Source organism: Prinia subflava, chromosome Z (genome assembly GCF_021018805.1).
Source record: "Prinia subflava isolate CZ2003 ecotype Zambia chromosome Z, Cam_Psub_1.2, whole genome shotgun sequence".
NCBI classification, from domain to species: domain Eukaryota; kingdom Metazoa; phylum Chordata; class Aves; order Passeriformes; family Cisticolidae; genus Prinia; species Prinia subflava.
In genome coordinates this window covers 35,967,046-35,993,946 of record NC_086283.1, presented here as the reverse complement: position 1 = coordinate 35,993,946, position 26,901 = coordinate 35,967,046, and the positions used below count along the sequence as shown (strand labels likewise).

The following is a 26,901-nucleotide window of genomic DNA, read 5'->3' as shown; positions in this document are numbered from 1 at the left end:
CCAAAACCCTGATAAAGTTATTGCTGTATTACAGAGCATCATTGGGTGTTGAATGTTGTTTCTTGCAATACTTTTAGTACTGTCCCTGTTATTACAAAGAAACTGCTTAATCCGGCTAGTTAAGAGAACCTTACCTACTAATGTTAGGAAAACAAAAGGCATCTTAAATTATTCAAGCATTGTATTTATGTAGTTGCAATAAAGGGAGAGTGTATACAATTTTTAGCACTGCTCACCTGCTTTTTCTAGTAAAGACAGATTTTAGCTAGAGATTATCCCACTGTAAAAAGAAACAGTACTTGTTCTTCCAGCACATGCCTGATACATCATCATGTGGTTTTCCAGAGTCAGCTGAAGCACAGATTGCAAGTAGAATGCTTTATGTTTTCAGTCCTGTTTTCATAGTCACTTTGACTTAATTCCTTTTTTTTGTACTGTTTAATTTCTCTTTTTTATTTCCATTAAGCCAAATAAATGCCATAAAACAGGTACAGCTCAGCAATAGGTTTTATTAAGTCTTTGGTATAAATACCTGAAGTAAATTAATGCTTATAAAATTTTGCCTTGTCTACCTATGGTAAGAATAAATCTATAAACAATGTTGAAACATAGCCTCTCTAGTACTCAAAAAGCGTTTTATACTTAGACCGTGAGCTACTAGTTGTGCATTTTATATGGTAACTTGTGTTACTTAAAAGTTAAAAAGGGCAATACTTAAACTATGTGTTAGCTTGTACTTCTTGGTAACTGAAGATCTGGTATCTTCATGAGCCACACTACATAGAAATCAGTTTTCTCCTCATTTCTTTCTGTGGACAATAAGGGAGGAAGAAGAAAAATATTTTGAAAACATGAGCAATAAAATAATTTTGTCATGGTCCAACACCATCACTGTTTCTGCTCCTGATGAGCTTTGCCTTGAAATTTAATGTTAGTGTCTAGTTTATTGAATTAATGGGATAAAAAAATTACCTTTCTTAACACGTGTAAGCTGAAATTGTTTTTCTGTACTCTTACAAATGATACCTTTTTGCTTAGAAATTTTAGGCCTAATTGTGGAACTTCTGTTACTGTTCTGTCACTTTTATTGCTTTATGGAATATCCATTGCTAGCCTTTATGTGATACATGACTTCTATAGTCAGTATATTTATGACTTTTATAAGCAGCTCCAGTAAACGTTTCCAGTAACACTAATGAAGTAAAATCAAACCTACATATTAAATTAACATGTTAGATCTGCCTACTGTATTTGTCATCTCAGTTTGCATCTGCTAGGAAGGCTTAGCTCAACTAAATATTCTGTTCCATCATCATCCCAAAAATACTTATTTCTCTTTTGTCAGCCTTTCTTTCACATCATGCAATGTAAAAGATGTATTGTGTGGACCTTCTTATTCCATTTGTTTCTGCTCAAAGTAGTAATGATTGTGCCAGGAGTGCTTCACAAGAAACTGCAGATTCCTCATCAGTCAGAGTGCAAGCCAGTGAAGCTTGGACAGCTTACTGAATATTAAGTCTTCAAAAACAGGCGTCTCCTGATACAGACAAAAGTTTATTGCCCCAGTATTGTATCATCCTTCTTTCTCTCTTAGAAATATGCTGAACCGCTCTCAGCTTCTCTTTGACTTGAATGCTATTCAAGAGGTAACACAGTCTTCCCTGAACATCTTTGTTTTTAGTTTATTTTCAAAATAATGCATCAGTGTTACTGTTTCTTCTAGTATAGAATTTTCAAACAATAAAAGTTTTGGTCACAATACGTAAAGCTGGATGCCGGTGTGATCACCGGGTTAAAGTCAGTGGTAACATGCTTGTACGTGCCCAAAATACGATCTTACATCTTAAATCCAGGCAGCAGAGAAGTTCTTCTTTGACTGTCATTAAACAGTTTATGATTGCTCTTTAGATGTGCTGTTTGCATGTAATTAACATTACAAAAGTATGAATGCAATCATTGTTTCCAAAGGAAATTCTAGTGGAAATTTTAATAGTGCATATATGAATGCGAGGATTGAAATAAACCTGAGTTGCAAACTCCAGATGCACAAAGATTTAATTAAAAGAAAATTGTCTACATGAGCAGCTTTATTTATTGTTAATGAAACAATGGCTTACAGTAGGAATCTGAGATATGAGACATTTGCAGAGAAACTAAATATCTAATCCTAAATTAGAGTTCATTCTCTGAGATTTAGCTGTGAATTTACCATGATTATAATGTCTCTCTGATTTTTTTTTTGTTTGAACAGAGCTCCTAATGTTTATCTTATTACTGGAACATTTTTGGAAGCTATCTAATAGCAGTATATTCTTTAGATTTCAAATTCACAGCTGGACTCAAAGTCTATGTTAATTCACAATTTAAACTAATCTTAAAACAATTGGTAAGATATTTAGATTGGATAATAGGAATATTTCTCCCTCCAAAGAGTTGTCCAGCTCTGGAAAAGGCTTCCCAGAGCAGTAATGGAGTCATCATTAGGGGGGATTTAGAAGATGTGTACAAGTGGCACTTAAGGACATGTTTTATGGTGGGCTTGGTAGTGCTATTAATGGTTAGACTCAGTGATATTAGAATTCTTTCCCAACCTGAATAATTCTGTCTAATGGACATCAAGAGACTGGGTCTTTGGCATAGATCATAAAGTCTACAAGTTATCAGAGACTACAGCAACAATAAATTTATGTAACTGTTTAATTCCCAGCAGTCCAATCAGTCTGACCCTGCTTCTCTCAGCTGTGCCTTGTTATCCCAGAATAAGGAGAAATTTGAATTTACCAGAATCTCAGGCTGTGTCATCAAACAAAAAAGCTGTATTTCAAAAGAGAAGTTACCTGGCAGAAGAATGTCGTGCTTCAATTAGCAATACACTTGCAACTGGCATCAGCTTTGGCTTGAACCTGAACTAGAGGAAAGATGTAAATAGCAATGTAGCTGAGACCTTCAGTAGCTCATTAGTGTCAATTATTTGTGATCTCTGGAAACCTGAAAGTACAGACAGTAACAGGGAAATTGCAGAGCAGATACTGCATCTCATGGAAGCTGTTGCATCTGTCTGGGTTCTCTGAAAGCCATAAAGCTTAACTTCATGAGTGGCAGAGAGTAAGATGAAAGTTCTGTACCATTAAGATCTTCTTGACTGGAAGGACCCCTTCTGCTTGGAAATGAGTCCGTTTCCCCCTCCCTGGCAGGGATGTAAGGTGGTGTAGAATAACCTCCATGTCTTAGTCACGTCCCCTCTGGCTACAGAAAAAAATAATTCTATCCTGGCAGAAACCAGGATATATAACACCAACATTTTACTTAGAGTTTTCCTTTGTTAGCTAAAGGGGTTCTTAATTTAAGCTGTTATTTTTATTACAGTGATATCTCATTTCTAGGTTAAACGTACTGACTGGTCCAGGGGCACCTGGTCTATACTTCAAGGATTAGTGGAAGAGGACTTACTTCATGATGTAGTCACAGAACTTGCTGCAGGCCAAATGTGCAGTGCACCTCCTGTGCAACTTCTTCATCCTCTTCTAGAATATGTCCTATTGGTGAGAGATGAAAACTAAAGTATTATTAAAAATTAAAGCAATAAATGAAAGTATTATGATCTTTGCTTCTGACATTGTATTTAGTAGTTTTTAGTCATGCATTCATCCTTCTTTTTGTGTTTATCAATGTGCTTATAAAAAGAAGAAAGTATTTAAAAGAGGGGTTTTGCAAATTAGTATTTATTTGCAAGCCAAATGAATGTAATGCTCTAAACATTGTGGCAGGCTTGGCCACAAAACAATCTTTTGTTACTTTTAGAAACAGCACTATGTTAATATGCCATGGATAGAGAGACCAATTGAGAAGCAGGTTTGCTCTAAACAATGGTGCATTCAACTGGAATATCACACTAGAGCAAGTTCTCCTTCTTCTCTTCCTTTTTATTTTTTTTTAAACTACCTATTTCTCACCTTGAAGTTGTGCATTCGATTGCATGTTACTTTAGTGGTACTTCAGTGGTTACTTCAATCTGGTCACTTGGAATTGTAAAGATTAAAGAAAATAAATAAACTCTTAGTGATTATAGATATTAAGGCTCTTTGGCTGGTCTGGAGCCAATATTATTTTCTTATTTTATTACAGGGAAACACCGATGCAATATTTTTTACCAAACTTTGTCATGTTTTTTACCTTATTCTTCATTGTGAACCTCCCTGGAAGTCCCCATCTATGTTAAAGTATTATTTGGATCTTCTTCAGTGTCCTATCTGTAAGAAAGGCACATGGTCCTTGATAGAGATGCTTGTAAGGTAAGAAAGATTAATGAGGTACTGAATGCAATAGTTATGTTACTCCAAGTTCAGGGACAGCAGGGGAGGGTTGGCATTCTATTGCATCAAAGTCCTTTTTTCAGCAGAAGTTATCAGTATGTGAAATTCTAGAATTGTAACAGATTTGGACATTTGACTTCATGTTTCAAAAAGTGTTAGCTCACAGGCAGATACATTTAGTTTTCTTTCAAAAAATTTTTATTTTCTTAGTCTTAATAATTTTTAAAAAGTTATTTCTTATGGTCTTTACAGAGTTTGGTAATCTGTGTACTCTTGCCGTTGTTATGTGCATACATATAGATAAACACAGATACACACATGCATCTATCTGCAGTTACAAAGCAAATGCAGGGCTTATCTTACCAAAAATGAAGTTTCATGTTGTATTTTGATTTTAATCATAACCTTTACCAGCTTTATGAGGAAGTCTGATTATATCTTATCTACATCTCAAAGACAAGACAGTGATTAGCAGCTGTTTGGTTAGTCTCTGCTTTATCTTGAGAACTAATTTTGTGTAATTTGCATCAATAGAAATTAATTCTTCATTCGGAAAAGAAACTACACCTCTTCTTATTGCTGTAATAAAACCTTAAGTAACATTTAAATACTTTGATACAACTGTGATTACAGATATGTGAACATGTGTAATTGTAAGCATGAACATGACAGAGAATTTGTCTTCAGATTAAGTATTTTGTCTTTTAGTAATTCCTACAGACTAGGATCAGTAGTCCTGTGAAGTAGTATGTATCAACTGCTATCTGAACAGGAGTTTGTAGGATGTTACCCTGTCTATAAAATACTACAAAATTATCTTGTATTTAAGGATTATAAAGAAGTTCTGTTTAATGTAGTAATTGTACAATATCTCAAGTAGAGACAGATTACACTGTAATACAAAATCTTCACTTGGAACACAAAAGCTCAGTCACAAACATGTAGTTTTGTTTTGTTGTCTTCTGAGAAAAGTTTTAAAATGAGAAAATTAGGCTTTAAAATGTTGACTCTTGCTGGGGAGCAAGCTATTTCCTTGTCAAAACAGACCAGATTCAAATCTGACTTCTTTGCTGATAGATTTTCCGTTGTTTCTGTCATACAAATGGAATTTTTCATTTTTTATTTTTCAGGTCTTGCCTTTATTGCGAAACAGTTTGTCATACAGTCACAGTTTCAGGGAGAGAAGATGAACTGAGGATAGTTCATAAAACATTATTGAAGTTTTTCTTTGATTTAGTAAAAGGCGAAGTAGAGTTTCTGACAAAAAGGTGGGGTTTACAGAATAATACATGCATTTCTGTATTTACAGCAGCTTCTATCCTGATTTGTGTAGATCCCTGATAAGATACTGCTTCACAGAACAGTTTAGCAATTCCATTTAAATTTCTCGGTTCTTAGATTGTTTATTGTAAATTCACAGGTTTTTTTCTTAATCGTGTTTTAAAACCTTTTGCTTTTCTCAGCCTGTTATTTCAGTAAGCATTTAATCTTGCTCATAAAGTGTTATATTTTTAGATTTGCAGTACTTCACTATTCATTCTCTAAGGTAGGCAAGCAACATTTAGAATATATTGATTTATATTTTTTTAAAAATTCAAGCAACTGCTATCTCCCTGTTATCTTAGGGACACAACTACCTTTCCTTGGTTTATGAAGTATAAAAGTAGTCTTGGTTTTTCTTTGCCTTTGTATAGTAATGGTAGCCTTTACTTTATGTAAATAGTGGCGCAGTATTCAAATTCCCCAGGTCTAACAGCAGTAGTCATCATCACTGTATTTATTCTTCATCACAAATTTTGTCCCATCAGTCCACAGTTAAAAATTGCCAAATCTGTGTGTATTTTGAGTGAAGACAAGGTTTCTGTCTGGTAACTATAACAGTCAAAGTGGCTTAAAGCTTTAGGTTTTTTCACTTTTTTTACAGTTTGGTTGAAGAAACAAATTCACGGCATCAACAAGTCTTGCCACAGACAGTTCTTCTGAAGACATTCTTGCTTGAAAGTGGAACCGCAGTGCTTTTTACCAAACACATAAATATTCTAGCAGATTGGGTCATACTTTCCCATAGAGAATTGAATGGAAAAAATGATGTGAGTGTGAATTTTATACTTTAAAATAATGAAGACTGACATATTTTTTTAAAGGTGTCCCTTTGTTCATTCTTTTGTGAGGAACTATATGTAAGTATCACAGCTGCTTGTTATAGCTGCCTTTTGTTGTGAAGCATGCTGGTTTTTGCTCCACTAACAGAAATGAATTGATCCATAAGATTTTTATATAGATATGTAGAGAAGAAACGAGTCATGAGTAGCTTGTTGGCTACATTCAGATGTTCACATGCCCTTACCAGCAGGTATTACTGTAGTTATTAGAGACACCAGCTTAACACATTCTCTCAAACAATATGGTGTAGCTAAAGAAGTGATTATCTTATTTTACAGTGACAGGATTCAGGAAATGTTTGAAAGAGAAACCTAACAAAACTAATACTTTAGTACTTTTTTTTGTTGTTAGCTATAGATATGCATTGTTTTATTGTAATAAAATGCTCTAGTTTTTCTTGCTAAATCTTTTCATTTCATTTGATGTATTTCCTAGGACTTAGCATAAAAATGGAATTGAAGGCAACTTAATTGCTATTCTGTGACCTGCTGACCAGCAGGACATTGACCTGAAAAATACTAAGTGTCCTCTATACCACCTATTTCTTTTGAGAAGCAAGAGGCCTTGTAAAATATCTTTGACTTCTAATTCTCACATAAAATAAAACCTAACTGCTGTCTCTGCATTCTCTTTTAAATTATTGTGAGAGCACAGAATAAATAGGTACTCCATTCACTTTTTCCATACAGTAACAGAACAATAGAAAATCAAGTATTTCAGCGAGAAAAAAGCACTTTCAATATAATACCTGGTAGTTATTCATTATGCTATGAAAGCAAAAAGATTAAACATAATGAGAGCTTCACTCATCTTACCTAGCCAGACCTCCTACCTTTTTTGAGGGCTATCAAAGCAAGACATTGTGAAACAGTGCTGCTTTTTATCCTCGGTCAAGATATTTAAAAAGTGCCTAAAATTAGGCTTCTATACCCATATTTATATTTAAGCAACCTATCTTTTCAAAGATACTGAGCAGCAAGCAGGCTTACGTGCATTTGGTGCAGCAGCCATTCTGTTTCTTTGGAAAATGACACTGCTTTCATATTTTTCCTGGTTGAATCTGCAGTTTAAGTGTAGATACCATTTAGTTTTTTCTGCTATGCCTTCCTTTGATAAGTTCCAGCACTGTAAGCCATAACTTTCCCATAAACCTTCCTTTGCATTGCCAGAATATTCACTTTAGTCAGACTGTAATACATATATGAAAAATAAGCTTAATCCTCCCACACAATGTAAACCACAGACATCTGCCTCTTGTTTAGATTCTATTTGTTTTATAAACATATATATCAGAATTGTCATTTCAGCACAAACCCTGAATGCCTGTTGCTTTCTCACTTTGATCTTAGGCACTCTGGTGTAAACTATCCCACAGAGATGAATTCTAGCCTTAAAAAGCAGCTTGTTGCCTCTTAATATCTGTAGTATATTATGTTTTTTCTAACAGCTTTGTTCCTATTGCACTTTCTTTCCCATTGCATTTTTGGCAAAAATAAACTCTAAACCAAAATACCATATTTTTACAATCCAACTCATTCATCCCTTCATTCATTCTCAATCTTGTTATACTAAAACTTGATGTTTTTCTGTATTTTCAGAGACTAATTTTAAAATTCCTTTACACAGTTTGAAATGTCATTCAGAAAATCAAAAGCGAAACCTCCCTAGCTGTGCTGACAGAACTGTTTTCTCATTCCTTTTTCTATCATTTCAGAGATACATAAATAAATACACAGTATTTCCATGTCATTAGAGGGAGCATACAGGGTGCAAAATTGTCCTTCATATCTTCATTTTGAGGGTGTGAGTCATTCTTACCAGTTTTGTTTTTTAACCAGTTTTTTTAAAAGCTGTTTGCTTAGGAGGTAAAACCTTGACAAGAAGCATGTAGGGCCATTCAGAAACCTAAATGAGAGGAATGATTTTGGATATTGTTACTGTCTGTATGTGGTTTGTAGCACGTTGTAAAGGTGTGACCATATTTCTCAGCACACCTAAGTGTGTTAGCTTGTGGGAAGAAACATGCCAGTTGTGGTACACCAAACTTCTATACAGTTCTTCAGGAAAAATATCTGTAAGTAGAAACAGATGAATAATTAAATTAAATATTTTCTTTGGATGTATCTAATACAATATTTTATGTTAAAAATGGTCAGCTACTTTTTTTTTAGCTTTTCAGTGTGAGATTCTCTCTTTTTGTGATTCAAAGAGATTGCAACAAATGAGCACTAGAGTGCAGCGAAAATATCTGTGTGTTTTCTCTCTTCTAGTGCTGAGTTGTTGAAAATTTTTTATGCAAAATGTTTTATGTATGTGTGTAAACACACCACATAAAAAGAGCAGTCCAAAAAAAAGAGAAAAACAAAGCATAAAGTTGACTGCATTTGTTTTTGGAGTTAGATAAAATTTACTGTATTTTAGAAGTAGCAGAATAGGAATAGTGACAGTAGTGAACTGGATGTCCTCACTGATCACTGGGTTAATGTATTGGGACTACTTGGTGAGATAATATTGATACATTATTCTTGTAGTTAATATTGATACACTATTCTTGTAGTTAAAAATGCACTGCCAAAGAACATAAAAATTTCCTATTATTGGAGCTCTTTTGAATATAATTCTAAAATAAATAAGCATTTATTGTGTGTTATATTATTTAAACAGATATGATGTGGGAAGTCCTGGTCAAAGTTCCTTGAGTTAAATTTCATAATGCAGTTTTAGAATTTACCAGGGAATGTGTATGTTGCTTATAAAAGTTGCATTGAGCTATTGGATGGTTTTTCACAATGTCACAAATGGTATCAGAAGTGTTTCATCCCTGAAAATACTCGTGAGGATATTTTTTAAAAAGCTGTCTCACGAAGCCTGACAAAGAGGTGACAAAAGCATTCATTCAGGTTTTTAGTTGCATAGTTGTTTAGTTTAGTTGCATAAATTTGTGTGGTGTAGAACCAAATGTCTTTCTGGTCTGTTACTTGCAGTAGCTTTTTTGGAAGTATATTTTAGACATTTGTGGAGTACTACATATACAGCACATGAACAAAGAACTCTTCTTTAGAGTTCTAAAAAACCTCAGTAATTCAAAATAAAAAAGTTAAAATTAATTTTCTTATAAGAACTTTTATGTGTAAAAGGACACTGTGAAACTTCTGCTGCCGTGGCACTGTATTTGACTTGACAAAGCATTAAGTGGAACAGTAATGTAGGAATTGCATTTGTTAAGCTAACAGATACCAGTTGAAGTGATGTGACCTTTGTATGCTAACACAGTCAATAGCTTCTTCCCACTTCTGTGCTTTTCTTATTGAGACAGCTTTGATTTTCAACAATAAGAACAAGGAAGAAAATTTTGAAAAGAGGTTTCCACTGCATTTTACTTAATTAGCTGTACATGGTGTAGTGGATTGATCCCAGCTGGCAGATAAGTCCCCACCCTGCAGTGGGTTGAAGGAGAGAATCAGAAGGACAGAAATTAAAAAAATGTATGACATTGTAAAAAGACAATTTGATAAGTGAAACAATGTATGCTTTACATACCCACAAGCAAAGCAAAATAAGGATTCCATTCATTGCTTCCCATCAGCAGGCAGATGTTCAGTCACTTCCTGGAAAGCCAGGCTTCATAAAAAATGGAAGTTTCTAGGCAAGGCAAACACCATCACTTCAAACATCCTTCCTCCTTTACACAGCTTTTACTGCTGAGCACAATGTTTGGAAGGCCTTTGGTTATTTTGGATCATCTGTCTCAGCTGAGGCCCCTCCCAGCTTCTTTTTGCAGGAGCAGAGTGCAAAAAAAGAGGTCTTGGTTCTGTCATACATATTAGCAAATTCCAAGTATAATGGAAATGCTTGGGGGATTTTTCCATTCTAAGACTTTGTGTGTTTTCATTACTGTGTTTGTATTGTTTTGTGGTTGAAATTGAAAAGATTTTTAACATGCTAACATTTAAACATTTTTAGAACATATGATCCTTTCAGGAAATTAGACCAGTTTCCCTCTCCTTCATTTGTAGCATTGAACCATTTATTTAAAATGTTCAGGAGAAGCTCTTGGTTTGTCCTACCGTTCTTTTACCAAAATGTCAACCAACCCTACACTAGTTGGCCATATCTGGTTTGTCTCGTCAGCATGCAGAGGTACTTGGTTGGGCAAACGTAGATGCAACTAGATTACCAGCTACATTTAATATACACTGTATATCTGACTGTGAAAAGTTATTAATACTTGCAGTATTAACAGTCATTATTTCAGTCTGCTGCCTCAATGTCTGCTTTCACCCCAACCCTTTTTCTTAAAAGTATTTCATAAAGAAATTAAGGTAGTAATTTAGAAACAAAAAACAGAACGTAGATATTTGTGTTTTACATCTCTGTCTACCTCAGATTACATCAATATGTCCTTGATCCTGTCACTTAACTGTTGTTAAAATTGTGCTTATTATTTGCTGTGTTTGTGAAATTTATTTCCAGCAAAGAACAATTGGTGCAATTATACTATTCACCCGGTATTTTGCTTTGCAATCCCATGATGAGAGCAATGCATATTTAGGGGAAATTTAAATGCATTTCAGATATTTTATATTGTTCTTCCATTTCTGTCCTGAATCCTCAGAAGATAGGGAGTGTAATGTACCTTTTTAAATATTTAAACTTTAGTTGAAAAATTACACTTTCAGGGTTTTGACATGCTATTTCTGTTTTTTTAATTACGAGATTTCACAGTTCATCTATAATTAAGTATTAGGACATAATAAAGGAAGGGGCAAACTAAATCAAGTAGAGTTTAAGAGAGTAAGAGGAAGTAGGCCTGGAAGCAATCTTGGAGATGACATTTTTAACAGATTTTGTCTGGCCAGTTCTTAAAAATCTTCGGTAATGGAGGTTATGCTTCCACCCCACACCATGTTTATCTGTAGTTGTATTCGTTCCTTTTCTTTTGAGTGACAAGTAACTGTTAACTGCAGTGACAGTATTTGTATAGTTTTAAACGAATTACTTTATAGTGTTTTTAATATAATCTCTGTCACAGTCTCTGTTGTTCATATGTTCATATGTTGTTCATCAGTTTGATTTACTGATGCTCAAACTGGTTTACGTGCTTTTCAGCTCCTAAGGAATACTAGTAAATTATTTTAAATCAATCATGAACATATATTTTGTTCTCAAAGGAGTATCAGACACACCGTTGATTGCAGTGTGTACGCATTCAGTCTAGTTTGTCTCTTACCCAAAATTGTCTCATTTGAAGTAGTCATCTTTCACAAGATGCCATATGTCAATTGGTGCTCTAGTGTAAGTAGTAATTCTCTGGTAGAGCCCTTGGTTAGATGAATTTCATGTGTTCCTACTATGGTGCCTGTGTTCTTCCAAGCTGTGCTTTCAAAACATCTGGTGGTACATGTGGTCAGAGGAATAACTTATTTCAGAGTAATTCTGTAAAGTATTTCTACATGGCTCAGAAAGGTATGTAGATAGATGTGACCATGCACAGAATAATTCAGACACTGGAAACACGGTTTTACCTGACCAGTGTTGATTAAGTGCTCACATGAGTAAATAAATGCATTCTTCTATCTCATAAGGAGTATGTTTGCTCATTTGTTTGTGGTTTTTTGGTGTGGGTGTGGGGGGTGTGGATGTGTGTGTGGGGCTGTGGGTGTATGTGTGTGTGTGTGCCTGTTCATGGTAGGAAATGGTGAGACTAATATTCAAAAGTATGTTTTTTCCCTAGATTTGCAGCTGTTCATGTGTTTAGAATTTTTGATAGCTGAAGAAAGTTTCATTTTGCAAAGTGACTGCCCAAGTTTCTTCTGTACAGGAAACTAACACTTTGCATCCTTTTCCCTTTTGACACAGACATACATTACAAAAAGAGCTTTAATTTCGTGATGAGATCTTCAGAAAAAGGCAATGCTAATAGAGCAGGAAGAAAAAGATCTCTGTAATTGTCAAATTAAATACAAGGTTAACTGGAGCAAGTGCAGTACTTGCAATCTTATGGTTAAACAAAACTTATTTAAAAAGAAATCACATTACAATTGTAAGCTTTGACACTATTTTGCATATACATTTTGATGATTTTTTCATAGAACCTGTTTTTCTCTTGTGCCAAATCTTAATTGATATGACATCAGTGACACTAATTTTGTTGGTCTGGCTGCAGCAGTTATCTTTTGAGCAGAAGAAAGGCTCATGAAGGAGTGACATGGCAGCAGAGTGTGCTTTTGTCTAAAGAAGTTCACTGTGTTATTCCTGGTATGTACCAGGAATAACATAGTAATACCAGTAATGTACACATTATCAGTGTGAATTTTCTATATAATACAGATCAATAGATACACTCATTTTTTTTTCCATTTAGGATTTCAGAAGTGAAGTTGCTGGTCTATTACATGCAATTCTTGGAACTGTAGTGGACTGTTGGATCGTATCAGGTTTGCTTATGGACAGAAATGTGTTTCATCAAGTACCTGATTTGGCGCATTACCTTGCCATTTCGTGTGGTGGTGAGTGTTTGCAAGGCCTCTCAAAAGTCTTCCAATCAGATACATTAATTCCTAATTAAAATCCTTTGTTTGGTTTCAGATTGTTCTTTACACCCAGTTGCAGCTGTGCACTGCATGGTGTGTACATATGTGTTTTATTTTGTATGTGTCTGTCAGTGTCAAGCAAATATCAAATAGAACAGCTTTTCTCATTAAAATCCCTCTAAATAAATGTCTAAATGTTGATGTGAAAGCAAGACCACAAAGTCTGAGAAAGAAAAAAAACATCTTTGGAGCTGTCTTCTCAGTTTAGGAGAAGCTTGAAGTATATCATAATAAACCTTAAATTCAGGCAAGCAGCATGTTACTCAACTCAAATGGATTTTATCACTCTAGAAAATCAATAGATTACTAAAGATGCTTCAACCATAAGTCTAAAACCTACACGGAAATGTGTGACTCCTACAACTTCAAATAAAACATTTTAATGTCTCCTTCCAAATCCTTGGATTTAATGGAGGGAGTGGGAGAAAGATCCATTGACTCCCATGAATTACTGTAGTTCTTCCTCATTAAATATACTAGGTAAACCAGAAACGTCACAATTCAAATAACCATTATCATTTAACATGGAATGTCAGTTGAGGTATCTGCACTTGTGGCTACAAGGAGTTCAGGAGCCTGAAAGACAAAAAAAATTGGAAGTGAAGAAAAGCATTATTTTAAATTTCAAAATTAATTCTCACCAAAGCTTCCCCTGACTCCTTTTCCAGTCATCATTTTCTGTTGTAACAGGTATATATAAGCTTCATTCAAGGTGTATCTGCCTCCTACCTGTGCACTCGAGAAGAACCATCATGAAAAGAAATTAGACTAAAATCTTAATCTCTGGACAATTTGTTCCACTCCAGTCTTACAGAAGGCAAACTGTGAGAACTTTTATAGGCTTACTTAGATCTTAGAAGGCTAAATGAGCTTGAACTTTATTTATTTTTAAATCAATTGAGCTTTTAGTGTGTACCTCTACAATGGATTTTCTAGCTGTCATGTAATAGGGACAATCTTGGGTATATATTTCTATAAGACTTTCTTACTTTCCTGTATTCAAAAAAGGAAAACAAGAACAGGATTCGGTGTGTTTATAGAGATTATCTGACCTGTGCCACTTGGTACAATCTGCAGCACTCAAAGCAAAACTGTTGTGAGTTTTTCTAAATTCAGTTATATTTACAGTAGCTAACATCTGTATTCTCAGACTTGGGTTTCTGTTTTGATTGAGTCTACAGATCAGTTAATTTATGAGCACTTCTGAGCAGAACAGAAGATTCCTTAAATACAGTAAAGATTTCATTCCTCATGGCAGATGTTGCTTTCCAACCATTTCAGTTGTTATTTTGACAAAATTATTTTTCGAGAACCAAAACACAAATTCTTACCACTGTAACGAAAAATCAGTTTTTCTGTCATCTTTTCCAAAATAGATGGAAGGGGTAGGTCAGACATATGCCTAATATATTGTGATATATGTATGGATATGTAAGTTCCTCTGCCACTGTGTGGGGTTTTTTTTTGAACAGTATAAGCTGTTTGGTACAGCTGAATGGGGTTGCAATTTGCTTATGGTGACTTTTAGCATAGGACTTGTAGGTCACCCTGCATACCTTGCAGATTTCTTGTTAATGTGAATTTGTGTCACTTAGAGATTTAAAAGGTGATCACTTGCAGAACTTCACAAATAAATAATTCTCAAAAGAAAGTTGTAACTTTTATAACATTATATTAAGAGCAATTTAAAAAGTTTTACACAAAATGTGATGCTTTGTCTCCTCAAATATGTTTAATGTTCTCTTGGTATCTGGTCATCTTACCAGATCTAAAATCTATTTTAATGTGAAGAATTTTAGTAATTCTTATGGAGAATAAGCTTTGAAATCTGCCATAGGAGCAAAAATCCCAGAAGTGCTATCTTCTGGATAACTAGGTATGCAGGTTTCTGTATTTTCATTTTTAGGCTTACTTTATTTTCTCCAACTGCTTTTATCCAGATTTTTCTGTATGTCAATTAAAAATGCTTATTTGTGGCATACCATCTGACTGGCTTCAGCTGTTTGTTGCAGAAGCAGTTTTCAAACAAATGTGTTTACAGAGGAATATTGCTGTTTCTACAGAACCTCTTTCTCTTCAGAAAATAGTAAGTAACTCCTTAATAACTTATAGAACTTCAATGGTTTACAATTTTCAAAGAAGTCTTGAAATACATCTTTTCTTTGTGGTCTAAGGTCATGCTCATTGCCTGCACTGTCTTTCCATGTGTCCCACTGCATTTAAATTTCTCTTTGCCTAAGATCTGGGTCAGGAACAATAGTAAGATTTTTCTTGCTGGGGAATTTGTCACACCTAGTATCTGTTTACATGCAGTTGTCATGAAAGTGAAACAATGCAACAACAATGAAAGCTTTTGAAAATAATCCCTGATGTAATGGTTGCAGTGTTACATTTGTACTTAAGGAGAATGCCAAATATAGTGTGATTTTTCTTGACTGCCTTTTCCTTCAGGGTTTTTGAAGAGATAGGTCCAGGCATTTGTTACACTGAACATTTTATGATTTTGAACCACAGTGTATTCCTGTGAATTTCTCCTCTTAGAAACTTTCTCCTACTTACAAACCTTTGCCTGCCTTCAAATCACAATTTGTGATACTTGGTAAGATAAAACATGGTACTAGCTGCAAAAGAAATTATCAAAGTCATGACTGCTAGCAGAATCCAGGCAAAATAGGACAATCACATGATAATGTTATGCCATAATTTAGTGTCATTTCAGTAATCTTAATACTAATGACTAAACAGGATGTGGAATCCAGATCTGTGTGTCTGTGTTTTACTATACTACAGACAGAGTCACAAAAAACCAAATTTATACCTTTGTACATTTCCCATATGTAAGTTTTCATCAATTTTACAGGAATTTATTATGAAGAGAAGTCATTGTTTTTTAATACAGCACATTTAAACAAAGGTTGAACAAAAGACTGTCAGAATTCTTAACATAAACCAACTGTATAGCTAGTATTTGATGTATATTGCCACATATAGACCAGAATCACTACTTTTAGTATTGCCATGACTACTGATCATTCTCTGCAACTACTTAAAAATTTTTATAGCTCTTGAAACAAGTCTATGTGCTTTTTGTAGTTTTCCTTAGTATGACTGAGTCTCCTTTCTCATTCCATACAGTAAAAATTAGCTATCATCCAGTTTTGGCAGTTCTTCTCATTCAGTATCTTATCAGCTAGGGTTTTCTCTGAGTTCTACAACTCCCTGGTGGTAAATGTGCAAGTAAGGTGTTCCTCATCTACTGCACATTGCTTGCAAGATCTACAATGAACTGCTAAATACTCAAAGCCTTCCTTAATACCTTTCTTCAAATATAATTGTTGTGTATTTGATTAATTCCCCTACTGGTCTTTTTTCCTATGCTTTTGCCAAACTGCAGAAACTTAGATGACTTTTTTAAATGAGCAGTGTAAGTGGGTTTGAAGCTATGTGTTACTGGAAAGCTAACATCTACAACAGCCAGGACTGTCCTAATAAAGAGAGAGTACCTAAGAGATAACTGGCTTACTGCCTTTGCGATGCTCAAAGACTTAATCCAACCCCTCATCTCAGAAGAGATAAAGGCATGGACTGAGTATGCCTTGAACCAAATTGCTCCCTGGTTTGGGAGCAGGAATCCTGTAAATACTTTGTTTCAATACGTGAAAGTCAATTGTACTCAAGTCCTATGTCCAGCAAAAGACATCCAGATTTTCTCAGCTGCTAGAAACATGAGAGAGATCTAGAAATTCTTAGACACAAGCCACTCACTGAGGACAGTGTAAAGAGTGAATTACAGAAACATGAAAATGAAATGCAAAAGACAAATTGAAACTATCTAGATGTACAATCATTCAGGGATCAGATTTTTAAAAACTTAGATACAACAAGCTGTGGGTCATAGATGACTGCTTTGCAGCAAGTGCAACAAAAGAAAATTCCTTCATTTACAAAATGTTACTTTTGCAACAGGTCTGTTCCTATTCACCTGCTTTGCGAGAGATGGGGATGCGTGAGACAAAGGTACACAAAGCAAAGAGAAAGAAAATAGGGCAACAGCCATGCCCTGAGTCTCAAAGGACATTACAGATGCTAAACGGCGATAAGCAGAACCAAGTCAAAGTGCTGCCTGATCTACCGTAAGTAATACCTATAACATCACCAGTTTTATTCTGCTTTGGGGGACAGCTTCTGACCTGACACATTTCTTGAACTTTATGTGACCTGTTTTGTTGTCTACAAATTACTTCAACTGACAGAAAGCTCTATTGTAAGCCTGTAACACCTCTGGGGTGGGGTCTCCCTTTTTCTCTTTTCCCCCTTTCTCTTTGAATTTCACTGTATATGCAGACTGATGTAGTTATATTTGGCTAATATTAAATTTATAGGGTATATACAGAAGTTCACTGTTCACAGAATTACCTTTAAAGAAAGTTTAGGAGTGGGCAATCCTGTTTGATTTCTCTTTTAAATACAGTTACAATTAAATGGAATAGAAATTATGTAATTAAGACATTTCAGAAATGATGCTAAAATGGATAAAACTAACTGTTCTGTATATACACATTTAAAACCATTAAGTACATATACATTAAATTAAAATATGAAATAGGGATTTTAAATGTGTCCCCTTTGCTCTCTTTTCAGTGACTTAATCTTTAATAAGCTTAGAGCAAAAACAGAAGTTCAGACTGCACACACCAAAGAGAGTTATCTTTTGGCTGAAGAGGTATACAAGAGAAATATTAAAGGTATTCTATATACATTCTAATTTACATTAAAAAGTTTAAAGTGGTTAGAATTGATAGTTTCATATTAAAAAACTTGTCCTGATGAATGCTCAACTAAAAAGATGGCTTATGCATGAGAATTATTTTCTTGTGGTCCACACTTCTCTTTTCCTATATCTATTTAAAGGGACGAATTTGTATATATGGTAAAATAAAGTTGCCTTCTTCATTACCCTCCTCCTCCAATACATTAAATACAGTGTACAGTTTGTGTGAGCTCACTCCAGTCTTGCCCGCCTTACTTTGCTAATCCACCTCAACCTGTGCTTGGTAGGATCAATGTCTTCTGATTTGCAAGTATAATTCAGCCTTCATCTCTCTGAGTCCTAGACATTTTGTGAACAAAGACTGAGGAGTATGCTATGTTACATAGCTGTTTTAAGCATATGGACTGTTTTCTTCCAGGCATTCAGCCCAGACTATGAAAGGCACTTGGCTTTTGTTTTAACTATACTGGAACTCACGTACCTACGGAATAAAACAACATTGCAGTAATTAATTCAGTTCCTATTTATTATACAAGTTTAATAAATTGTACTTTGCATGAGGCTTGCTCTTCTGCAGAATTACTTGCTGGAACTATTTTTTCATCTTCATCATCAGAAATTTACCAGCAACTCTATTAATATGACATCCAGGAGAAGCTCAGAAAAAACTGGCAAAAGCTAGCTGGAATTGTTCAAATAATTAAAAACAGAATTGTATCACAAACACTGATGGGCAAAAGTAGACCTCATCCCCTTTAAAGGTTTAAAAGAACTTCAGCAACAGAGTCAGACCATATATTTTTTTAATTTTTCCCCTTTGTTTTTATTACTTTTGCAAGTAAAATTGATGTGAATTATTACATCTGATTTCTACAAGGAAAAGTGAGCTGAAGGACTGGAAGGGGAGGAAACCAAACAAACCAATGCTGCTTTTTTTTCTCTTCCCCCCTGCTAAAATTATAAGTAGTGTATTCTGCTGAAAGAAAGGGTATGAAGCTGACAGATTTACATAGTAAAGGTATTAATATAACCAAATATTCCATATAAATCTTACTACAAAAGGTAAGAGATCTAGCCTAAGATATATTGAATTTCTAATATGTTTGGTTCATCATCTTTCACCTGGTATCAGGATTTTCTTCTGGCTCTTGTTCAAACCTAATCAATTATTGAAAAGAAAACAGCATTTAGAATGTGTCTAAAGTTTTTATTACACAGAAGCTAGTGGTGTCTTTACATATATAAGCAGCAGCTCTCAGTTTTTTGCTGTTTAGATTTTCACACTTATTTCAGCTGTACATGATACTAAGGTTTGGGATTTTTTTTTTTCCCAGGGACTACTACTATTACTTATTATTATTATTATTATCACCATCATTGTTATTATTATCATCATTATTATTATTATTATTGTTGTTGTTGTTATTATTAATAATAATTCTTCCCTATTTCTCCCCTCCTTCTCTACTGTAGCCAAGTCAGACAGTCTATTGAGAAACAGCAAACCGTCTGCTAACAGATTTGAAGTTTTGATTTATACTTGAGTGTGTAGAGGCACTCATGCTTAGCCAGAAACATTCATTTGAATTAAGCTATAAACACTGTGTAAAAAGAACCATACATTTTAATGTAGATTCATGAATACATTTAAGGGAGGGCAGCTGCACTCTGAAAGTTTTAATGCTTCAAAACCCAGTATTTTTTGGTGTTTTGTGATCACTTGGTGCTTTTATAGTGTGATTGAAGCTTTAAACCTTGAACTAGAGGGGAGATAATTCCTGTGTTACACCATTTGCGGTACAATTTCATTGCTGGATCTCTGGTGGAACAGAAGCTCCATGGGGTTTTTTTTCTTAAAAGATGTTTAAACAGGATAAAGGAAAATCTTACTCATTATTGAGTTTTCTGGTACGTAACCAGGTCTCCTAGTTCCAGACCCTTTGATTATTTTCTTTAGTTGCTATCTTGCCTAGTCTAGTGTAATCTATTAATTTTTTTATGGTAGGAGAGACAGCCCTGCATAAAGCTTGCAGAAATAACAAAGTGGAGAGATTGATTCAGCTTCTCGCTTTGCCGGGAATAGACATTAATGTTAAAGGTAAGTTAACCATTTTCTCTACAGAACTAAGAAATTAAGATACATAAAGAGCAGTATTAGTATCTGGTGACAAGTTTGTGTTCATACAGTCTAATACCCTTCTTTTTTACATAACACAAAACGAGGACTTTATAGCAAACATTAAGGTAAGATGAATTTATAACTGAAGTGTATTTTAACATCACATTTTCTACTGATTTTTAAAAATGCTATTTTTTTTGATGTTTTTCAATATAATTTTTTGTTTTGAAATCATAAGCTGCCATTCTAGCTGTAATGAATACTAAAAAAGTAAAGCGTTTTCCTGTCAAATGAATGACATTATTAACATTTCAGTACTACTTCTGCTGTTTTAAAACTTCCCTTGATTTATAATTCAGACTATGCTGGCTGGACACCTTTGCATGAAGCCTGTAACCATGGTAGCACAGTGTGTGTCCGTGAAATTCTGGAGCGTTGTCCAGAGGTAGACCTGCTCAGTCAAGTGGACGGGGTGACTCCTTTGCATGATGCACTGTCAAATGGACATGTAGAAATTGGCAAGCTGCTACTTCAGCATGGGGGTGAGTGCATTTATGCTAAACTGGTTTAGGGAAATTATCCACTGTTCTGAATCCATGTGAAGTTCTCGGTGTTTTTCTTGATAGTTTCCTAAAATACAAAGTTATGAAATATTTTAAAACATTTTTAAGCCAAGCTGGTTTGTTTACAGTAAAATAATACTGTTTTCACACTTATCTTGATCAGCTGAATATGAAATTAAACAAGGATTTCCACATGTTTTTCCAATATGGTAATGTTTTTATCCTGAATTTTACACCATATGCATTGCAACTGTATTCTCTACTAATGAAAGTAAAGATTACCTAGTCACCAATCAAGGCTAAGTATTTTCTATTGTTTTGCTCTATTTTTACCACAACATAAAACCAGATCACTTAAATGTCTATATATTTCAGTATAAATTTTTTCAGCATTTGTGAAAATTAATGGGATGGTCTCTGAAGAACACAGTTAGGTTGGTAATTAGTTTAAGAAAGTAATCAGTATTGTAATCATGATAACTGCTGTTTAGGGATAATAGTGGGAGGGATGCCTTAGTTTCTGAAGAATGTACTTTGCCCCTTAGGCAAGCACAAAATATTTTAAACAATACTTTTTGTTAAAGACAGGGTATTTGTATCTTGGATTATGTACTGTGTCAATGTTTTTAATTAAGCATATTTTTAAAACCCCCAAATATCTGCAAAGAATGGTCTTGATAGCAACTCTTCCTTCTTCTAATTAATTTACTAAAATGAGTATTTGCAATATCTCGATCATTGCCCTACTGTGTCAGTGAAAACTGTGCTTTATATGCTGAGTCCAGATCTTTTCAGTAAAAATCATTCTGTGTTTAGTCATGAAGCAGAAGAGTGTATTTAGACAGCCTATTAATGAAGGTCGAGAAACAAAATTTTAATACATTCTTGGCATACGACCTGCTGTATTTACAGTCTTCTCCTGCCCCCTAAAGGCTGTGTCTGTGTCTGTTGTGCAAGCACCAAATCATAATCAATACATTGCTTCTGCAGGTCTACCTCTGTTTATTTACTGAGTCTCAGTTCTGTGGCTCCCAGGTGTTTTATATCTCTGCTGAATCCTGTCACCTTGGCATCTAACATGCCAAGCCAATACCTGTCCTCAGTTCTATCAGTTCTATCACATGCAATAACCAATATTAGAATAAGCCCAGCTTCTCATCTGGAAAGGGCATTGTATTGTGCATTTTTCCTAGGCTGATGTGAAGAATAGGTAGTGGACGATCTTGTTTATCATAGAGGAAGAGCTCTACTTGCACATGCATTCATCAAGGTTTTCTGCCAAGTGTAAGGTTGCGTGTATCTTTATCTTTGCCTTTGTCACACTCTGAGTTATGGCCTGTCAAGTAACTGACAAGCCCATGGTGGAAAGCATGTTACCTATTCAGTGTGAATTTACTTATCTCAGTAATTTAGATCACATCTCTCTAGAAATGTATCTACTTTCTGTCTCTAAAAGCCTTTAGCTTGCAGAAGTTAATTACACTAAATAATCAGTAATCATAATCAGAGCAAAGTTAAAATATCTATTATGGATATGTTATGTGGGAGTTTACCTTTTGTCATTAAAATATATTTCTGAAAAAGTGTTAATGTTAATATGGCATCATTATTTTAGCGTTGCAATACAAATTTATGTAAGAAGATTCCTGATGTGTTCATATTTGAAAAACCTTGTCTTAACATCCTTCATTTGTTCTTATTTATGCAGCCTTCCTTAAACTTCCCAAGAGATGTGTAAGCTATTTAAATGTTAATAGGTGCTTTGTACTAATAAACAAGAATACCAAAAGAATTTATTTGCTCAGACTAGTTCTATTATTTATTCTAATATCTATTTATTAGAGTAATTATGTTTTGCGTTTTAAAGTCTGTTAAGATCAAAATTTGGAACTCAGTTGTTTGGGAAGACTTGGATTCCTACCCCAATAGTTTACCTTGCTGCACAGCAGAAGGCAAGATTGGCCACACCATCCAGAAAAGTAAAATAAAGACCATCATAATAACATGCCTTTAATTTGAAGTCAGTATCAGCAAATAACCTGGTCTACAAAGTACTTAATAGATATTTGTAATTAATACTTAATTACAAATGTAATAACATTAAATTTTTGCATACTGTATGCAAGTTAAGACAATATTGTAAAGAAATTGTTAAAAAGGATCTAATGTCTATCTAGAAGATAGATCTCTCTATCTATCTTGTGATGCAAATATGTAAGTCATCAGTTACATTAACATAACTTGGTACAAAAAAAGAACTTAAGCAGATACCTGGCTTCTGGCAATAACCAACCCAAAATCTTGTTCAGCTGCCAATTCATCACAAAATGTGCTATTGTTACAAATGTTTATGTTTTTCCTAAGGGCCAGTCCTTCTAGAGCAAAGGAACTCCCATGAGAAACTGCCACTGGATTATGTTGAGTCAGTCACAATAAAGGAAGAACTTTTGAATCTTGTTTATCCAGGAGAGAACATTGAAAACTTCTACGAATGCAGAGAACAAGAGTTTTGCAATCAGAAGAAAGAACTGTGTTTGTTTTCATTTACTAAGATGCTGATTAATTTTTGTTCAGTTTATAATTTGTCTACACCCCTGACTGTAACTCTGAGAGCAGTAGCTTGTTCAAGTGTACTTCCAATAATGGTTTGTGATAGCTCTAAGATGAAAAATACATTTTCTGGAGATTGGTTGGTAGATATGTATTTTAAGGAGCTAGAAACTTTTGAAAAACTATCACAGTTTCATCAAGATATATCTGAAAGCATGTTATTCTTCCCTGGCGAACAGGCGAAAGCCTTATTAGCAGTTCTGGAAACTATGGTAGAGGCATGTCAGCACCTAAATCTTTCTAGCACTTAAATTCCAAACAAGCCACATTGGCTGAATCTTGACTGTTACTACCTTCTACTTGCCTGACAGATCTGGAAGTTGTGATCTTGGGAAGTTGCTATATCATTTACTCTCAGTTAAAGTTTGTATTTTCTGTCTTGAAGTTGTTTTTTTTTGTGTGTGCCTCATGCCATATTTCTCTTTGGTTTTCTGAGGTAGTGACCCTGAACTTAAACCAAGCAGATGATTGTTCCATTTCTTGAGAAAGGATTGTGTCTGTATATTTTGATATCCTTGAATAAAGCTGATGTTATAAATATGTCATGAAATAAAAACATAAAGAAAAGCAAATTCCTTCTATCCATTTTAATCTTATTTATCCTTGTGTTATAAAAATTAAATTATGTAAAGTAATTGCATGTTGCAAAATTCAAAAGAGAATGCACTATGTATTTACAGAATCAATATATAATACTTTCCATGTCTTTGTTTGGTAGAAATGGTCACACTAAGACGTGGAAAATGTTGTTCCTCATCAGCACTGTGTTGCCTGTAGTCTCGTTCATTTGTGCAGCAAAGGAGACTGATGTAGGTAACACGCTAAATGAACATTATTAACACTGGAAAACAAAACAGTCAAAATTTAGCAAATATGTGAATTAATGTTTCAGAAATAGCCCCAACTTAAACACTGTCTGTACACATCATCAGTCTTTATATTGTAATATAATTCTGTTCTAAAGTTCTCTTAGTTTAAGGGTCATAAAGTTTTTCTTATATTTCCCAGTTGTTGCAGTTCCGTTTTGTGTATGTTCAGTTTTACATATATTCAAGTTTGCAAACTTCATACCCTTAAAAAGTTTTAAATATAAGTGTCATATTTAACATAAAATGATATGCTTCATCCAATTTATCGGTGTACCTGTTCTCTATCAGTATTGCAAAACTTTCCTGATCAAAAAGTGAGATCTATTAATAAATGATTGTTTGCTGTTTAAAATCTCTCCTGGTATGTACAGCATTTCCCTGTCTTAGCCAAAAGAACGAACAGAATAAGCCTTTTTCTCTAAATGCCCACGTTTCACACACTAACATACTTCAAAATCACAAAGGTCTATCTTCACCCTCAATCAATCATTTCTCCCAGGCCTTTAAAAAGTTCTCAATTATTTTTCACTTTCAGGCTTTCTCTGCTCTGCTTGGCTGCCAGGCAAAGCCTTCCATGGGGCAGGCCTCCAAGCACACCTACAGCCCCTATAACACGTGTTAAGGCTTAAATAAAAATCAAATTGATCCTACAAGACAGGAAGAACATAATGTCAAAAATTGTTTGTACGAAGTTTTGGAGAGGGTTTCTTGATTTCAAAATGGTCAAACTCACACTTGCCACAGTGCCTTCCCAAAGACTGCTGGGCCTGGCTGGCCCAAGGCTTCGCAGACAGCAGGGTACAGTGCTGCCCCAGACGGCGGCCAACCAGGTGCTGCACCTCAGACACCCCACAGGGGAAAGGGGATGCCTGGTTGCGGGTGAGACACAGAGGCGACTAGAGGTGGAGTGAAGAGCGTAGACTCAGGCAGAGGGTTGATCCAGGAACTTTATTCAGCCCCCTGGCTTGAGGACCTCCTAAAGCCTGAAGTAACTGCTCTCACTGAGCCCCCAACAGAGGGAACACAGCGTTTTAATACAATGGGAGGTAACAACCAAACATCCAATAGGAAGCAACTGGGGAGTCAACCAGGGAGAGGGTGACAACCATGGGGACCAATTAGGGGATGGCTGGAAGGGACCCCTTCTGTCCCTGCCCAATCACCCACCAAGGCTCCTGGAACCTTCCAGAAACCTGAGAGTGCCTCAGGGTGACAGGCAGGACTCAGGGGAGGAGAGGAAAGGGATACATTGCTGAAGGACAGGATAGGGAGTTGCGGGAAACTCAGGGATGAAACATGAATGAGGACGACAGGGGTACATAAGAATGAACCATTACTTTTAAAAAGCAAACAATCATTTATTAATAGATCTCACTTTTTGATCAGGAAAGTTTTGCAATAAACTCAGCAAACAACTATAATAAAATAGGAAACCAAACACACCACAACACATACTGGCAAATAAATAAGTCCTGCCAGAATATCACAGTCTGGCTTCAAATGTTTTGCTGTTGATTTATTTTTATATGGAAGCAAAGGTTAGCATATGAAATTTAAATATTGCTATAGCTTTAATAACCATTTAAATTTTATTATAGCAGAGAAAAAGTTCAGACCTGAAAAGTCTGAGCTTCCTTTAAACAATTTAACGAAATTGTCCTGAAGATCTTCCTGCATCATCTACAAGTCTGACTGCAGTTAAATTGCTGCATTTCAAAAGGTACCAAACCATGCTTCATCTCCCTCACCAACTTTTGAATACTGTGCTCTGTTTTGGGTCCCTTGTGACAAGAAAGACGTTGAGTGTTGCAGTGCAGGCTGATGGTGACTTGCCGCAACCTTTCAAAAGCATTTCCGCAAGGAAGGCGTTCAGGCAGACACACAGCAATCACTTGCATGCATGCCACAAGTAACTTGCTAATGACAGAGAACAGCAAGGATCTTTGCATGGAATTCCAGTGGGGTTTATTGCATCCACACACTGAAGGAGTCCAGAGGCAAAGACGAGGGATGGTAAAGGGTCCAGGGTTAAGTATGGGTACCAGGGGGGCAGAGCAGAGAGTCAGGGACCAGCCAATTGAGGGTATAGGTGGGGCAAAGGATGGCAGCAACCAACAGGGAAAGACCAGGGTGGAAAGACAAGAGTACAGGTCCAATGGGTAAACAGAGAATAAAGAATTTGCTAGAACTGGGACATATATAGTCAATAGAAGTGGGTAATGCCAACAGGCCAGTGAGGGGCAGAACTGGGGTACCTTAGCATGATGCTGCAGAGCACCATGGGAGAGGCCTTTTTCCTTACCATAACCTGTGTGGCTTTCTTGAGGCCTATGGGACATTCCTCCAGAACATTGCCCTCAAGGATTCTCTGGCAGGCCCATGGGGTTCCAAAACTCCCCTTTCTTGTTTTACTAAAAAGGCCTCTCCCATGGATTTCCGCAAGAATCTAAACAAGAACTTCAGTAGAACAACAACAATTATAAACAAAATCCACAAAATTCCCTTCACAAAAGATAATACCCATCCCATTAGTCCTCAATGTCCAAAGAGTTTGTTAATCCAATCTGGGGTTTTTTCTGGTTTAATCTCCTTTATTTGCTCCTTTGATTTCTGTATATCTGCGTGGATTGATTCACTATGTGATGAGATTAAAACAACACATTCCCTCAAAGTCTTGGCAGCTGTGTCCATGGGCTAGTAGCAGAAAATCAATTGCTGCTTGGTTCTGCAGTGCTGTGTGCCTGGTAGTCTCCTCATCTACAAGCAGGTCACTGAGGGCAGCAGACGTAGTTTTGGCCTGCTTACCAAGCCAGCACCTCAGGTCAGAAAGCTTACCGAAGGCTTTAGGTGCACCTACCCAAAGTAAAAAAACAGATACTGCAACCCTCTTTCCTTTACTC

At 35.4% G+C, this 26,901-nt stretch overlaps 1 protein-coding gene across 4 annotated transcripts in view; it reads left to right on the top strand.

Moving 5' to 3' along the window:
• Positions 1-23,704, top strand: part of SLF1 (SMC5-SMC6 complex localization factor 1) — a 34,095-nt gene extending 10,391 nt beyond the window's left edge. For all 4 annotated transcript variants that reach the window (XM_063421906.1, XM_063421909.1, XM_063421907.1 and 1 more), the window contains 11 exons: positions 3,384-3,542; positions 4,126-4,292; positions 5,444-5,581; positions 6,238-6,403; positions 12,841-12,985; positions 15,010-15,155; positions 17,036-17,202; positions 17,711-17,814; positions 19,846-19,938; positions 20,319-20,501; positions 22,887-23,704. In XM_063421906.1, the coding sequence (XP_063277976.1) occupies positions 3,384-3,542; positions 4,126-4,292; positions 5,444-5,581; positions 6,238-6,403; positions 12,841-12,985; positions 15,010-15,155; positions 17,036-17,202; positions 17,711-17,814; positions 19,846-19,938; positions 20,319-20,501; positions 22,887-23,383 (1,965 nt within the window). In that variant the 3' untranslated portion in view covers positions 23,384-23,704. The remainder of the gene's footprint in view (positions 1-3,383; positions 3,543-4,125; positions 4,293-5,443; positions 5,582-6,237; positions 6,404-12,840; positions 12,986-15,009; positions 15,156-17,035; positions 17,203-17,710; positions 17,815-19,845; positions 19,939-20,318; positions 20,502-22,886) is intronic.
• The last annotated feature ends 3,197 nt before the right edge of the window (positions 23,705-26,901 follow it).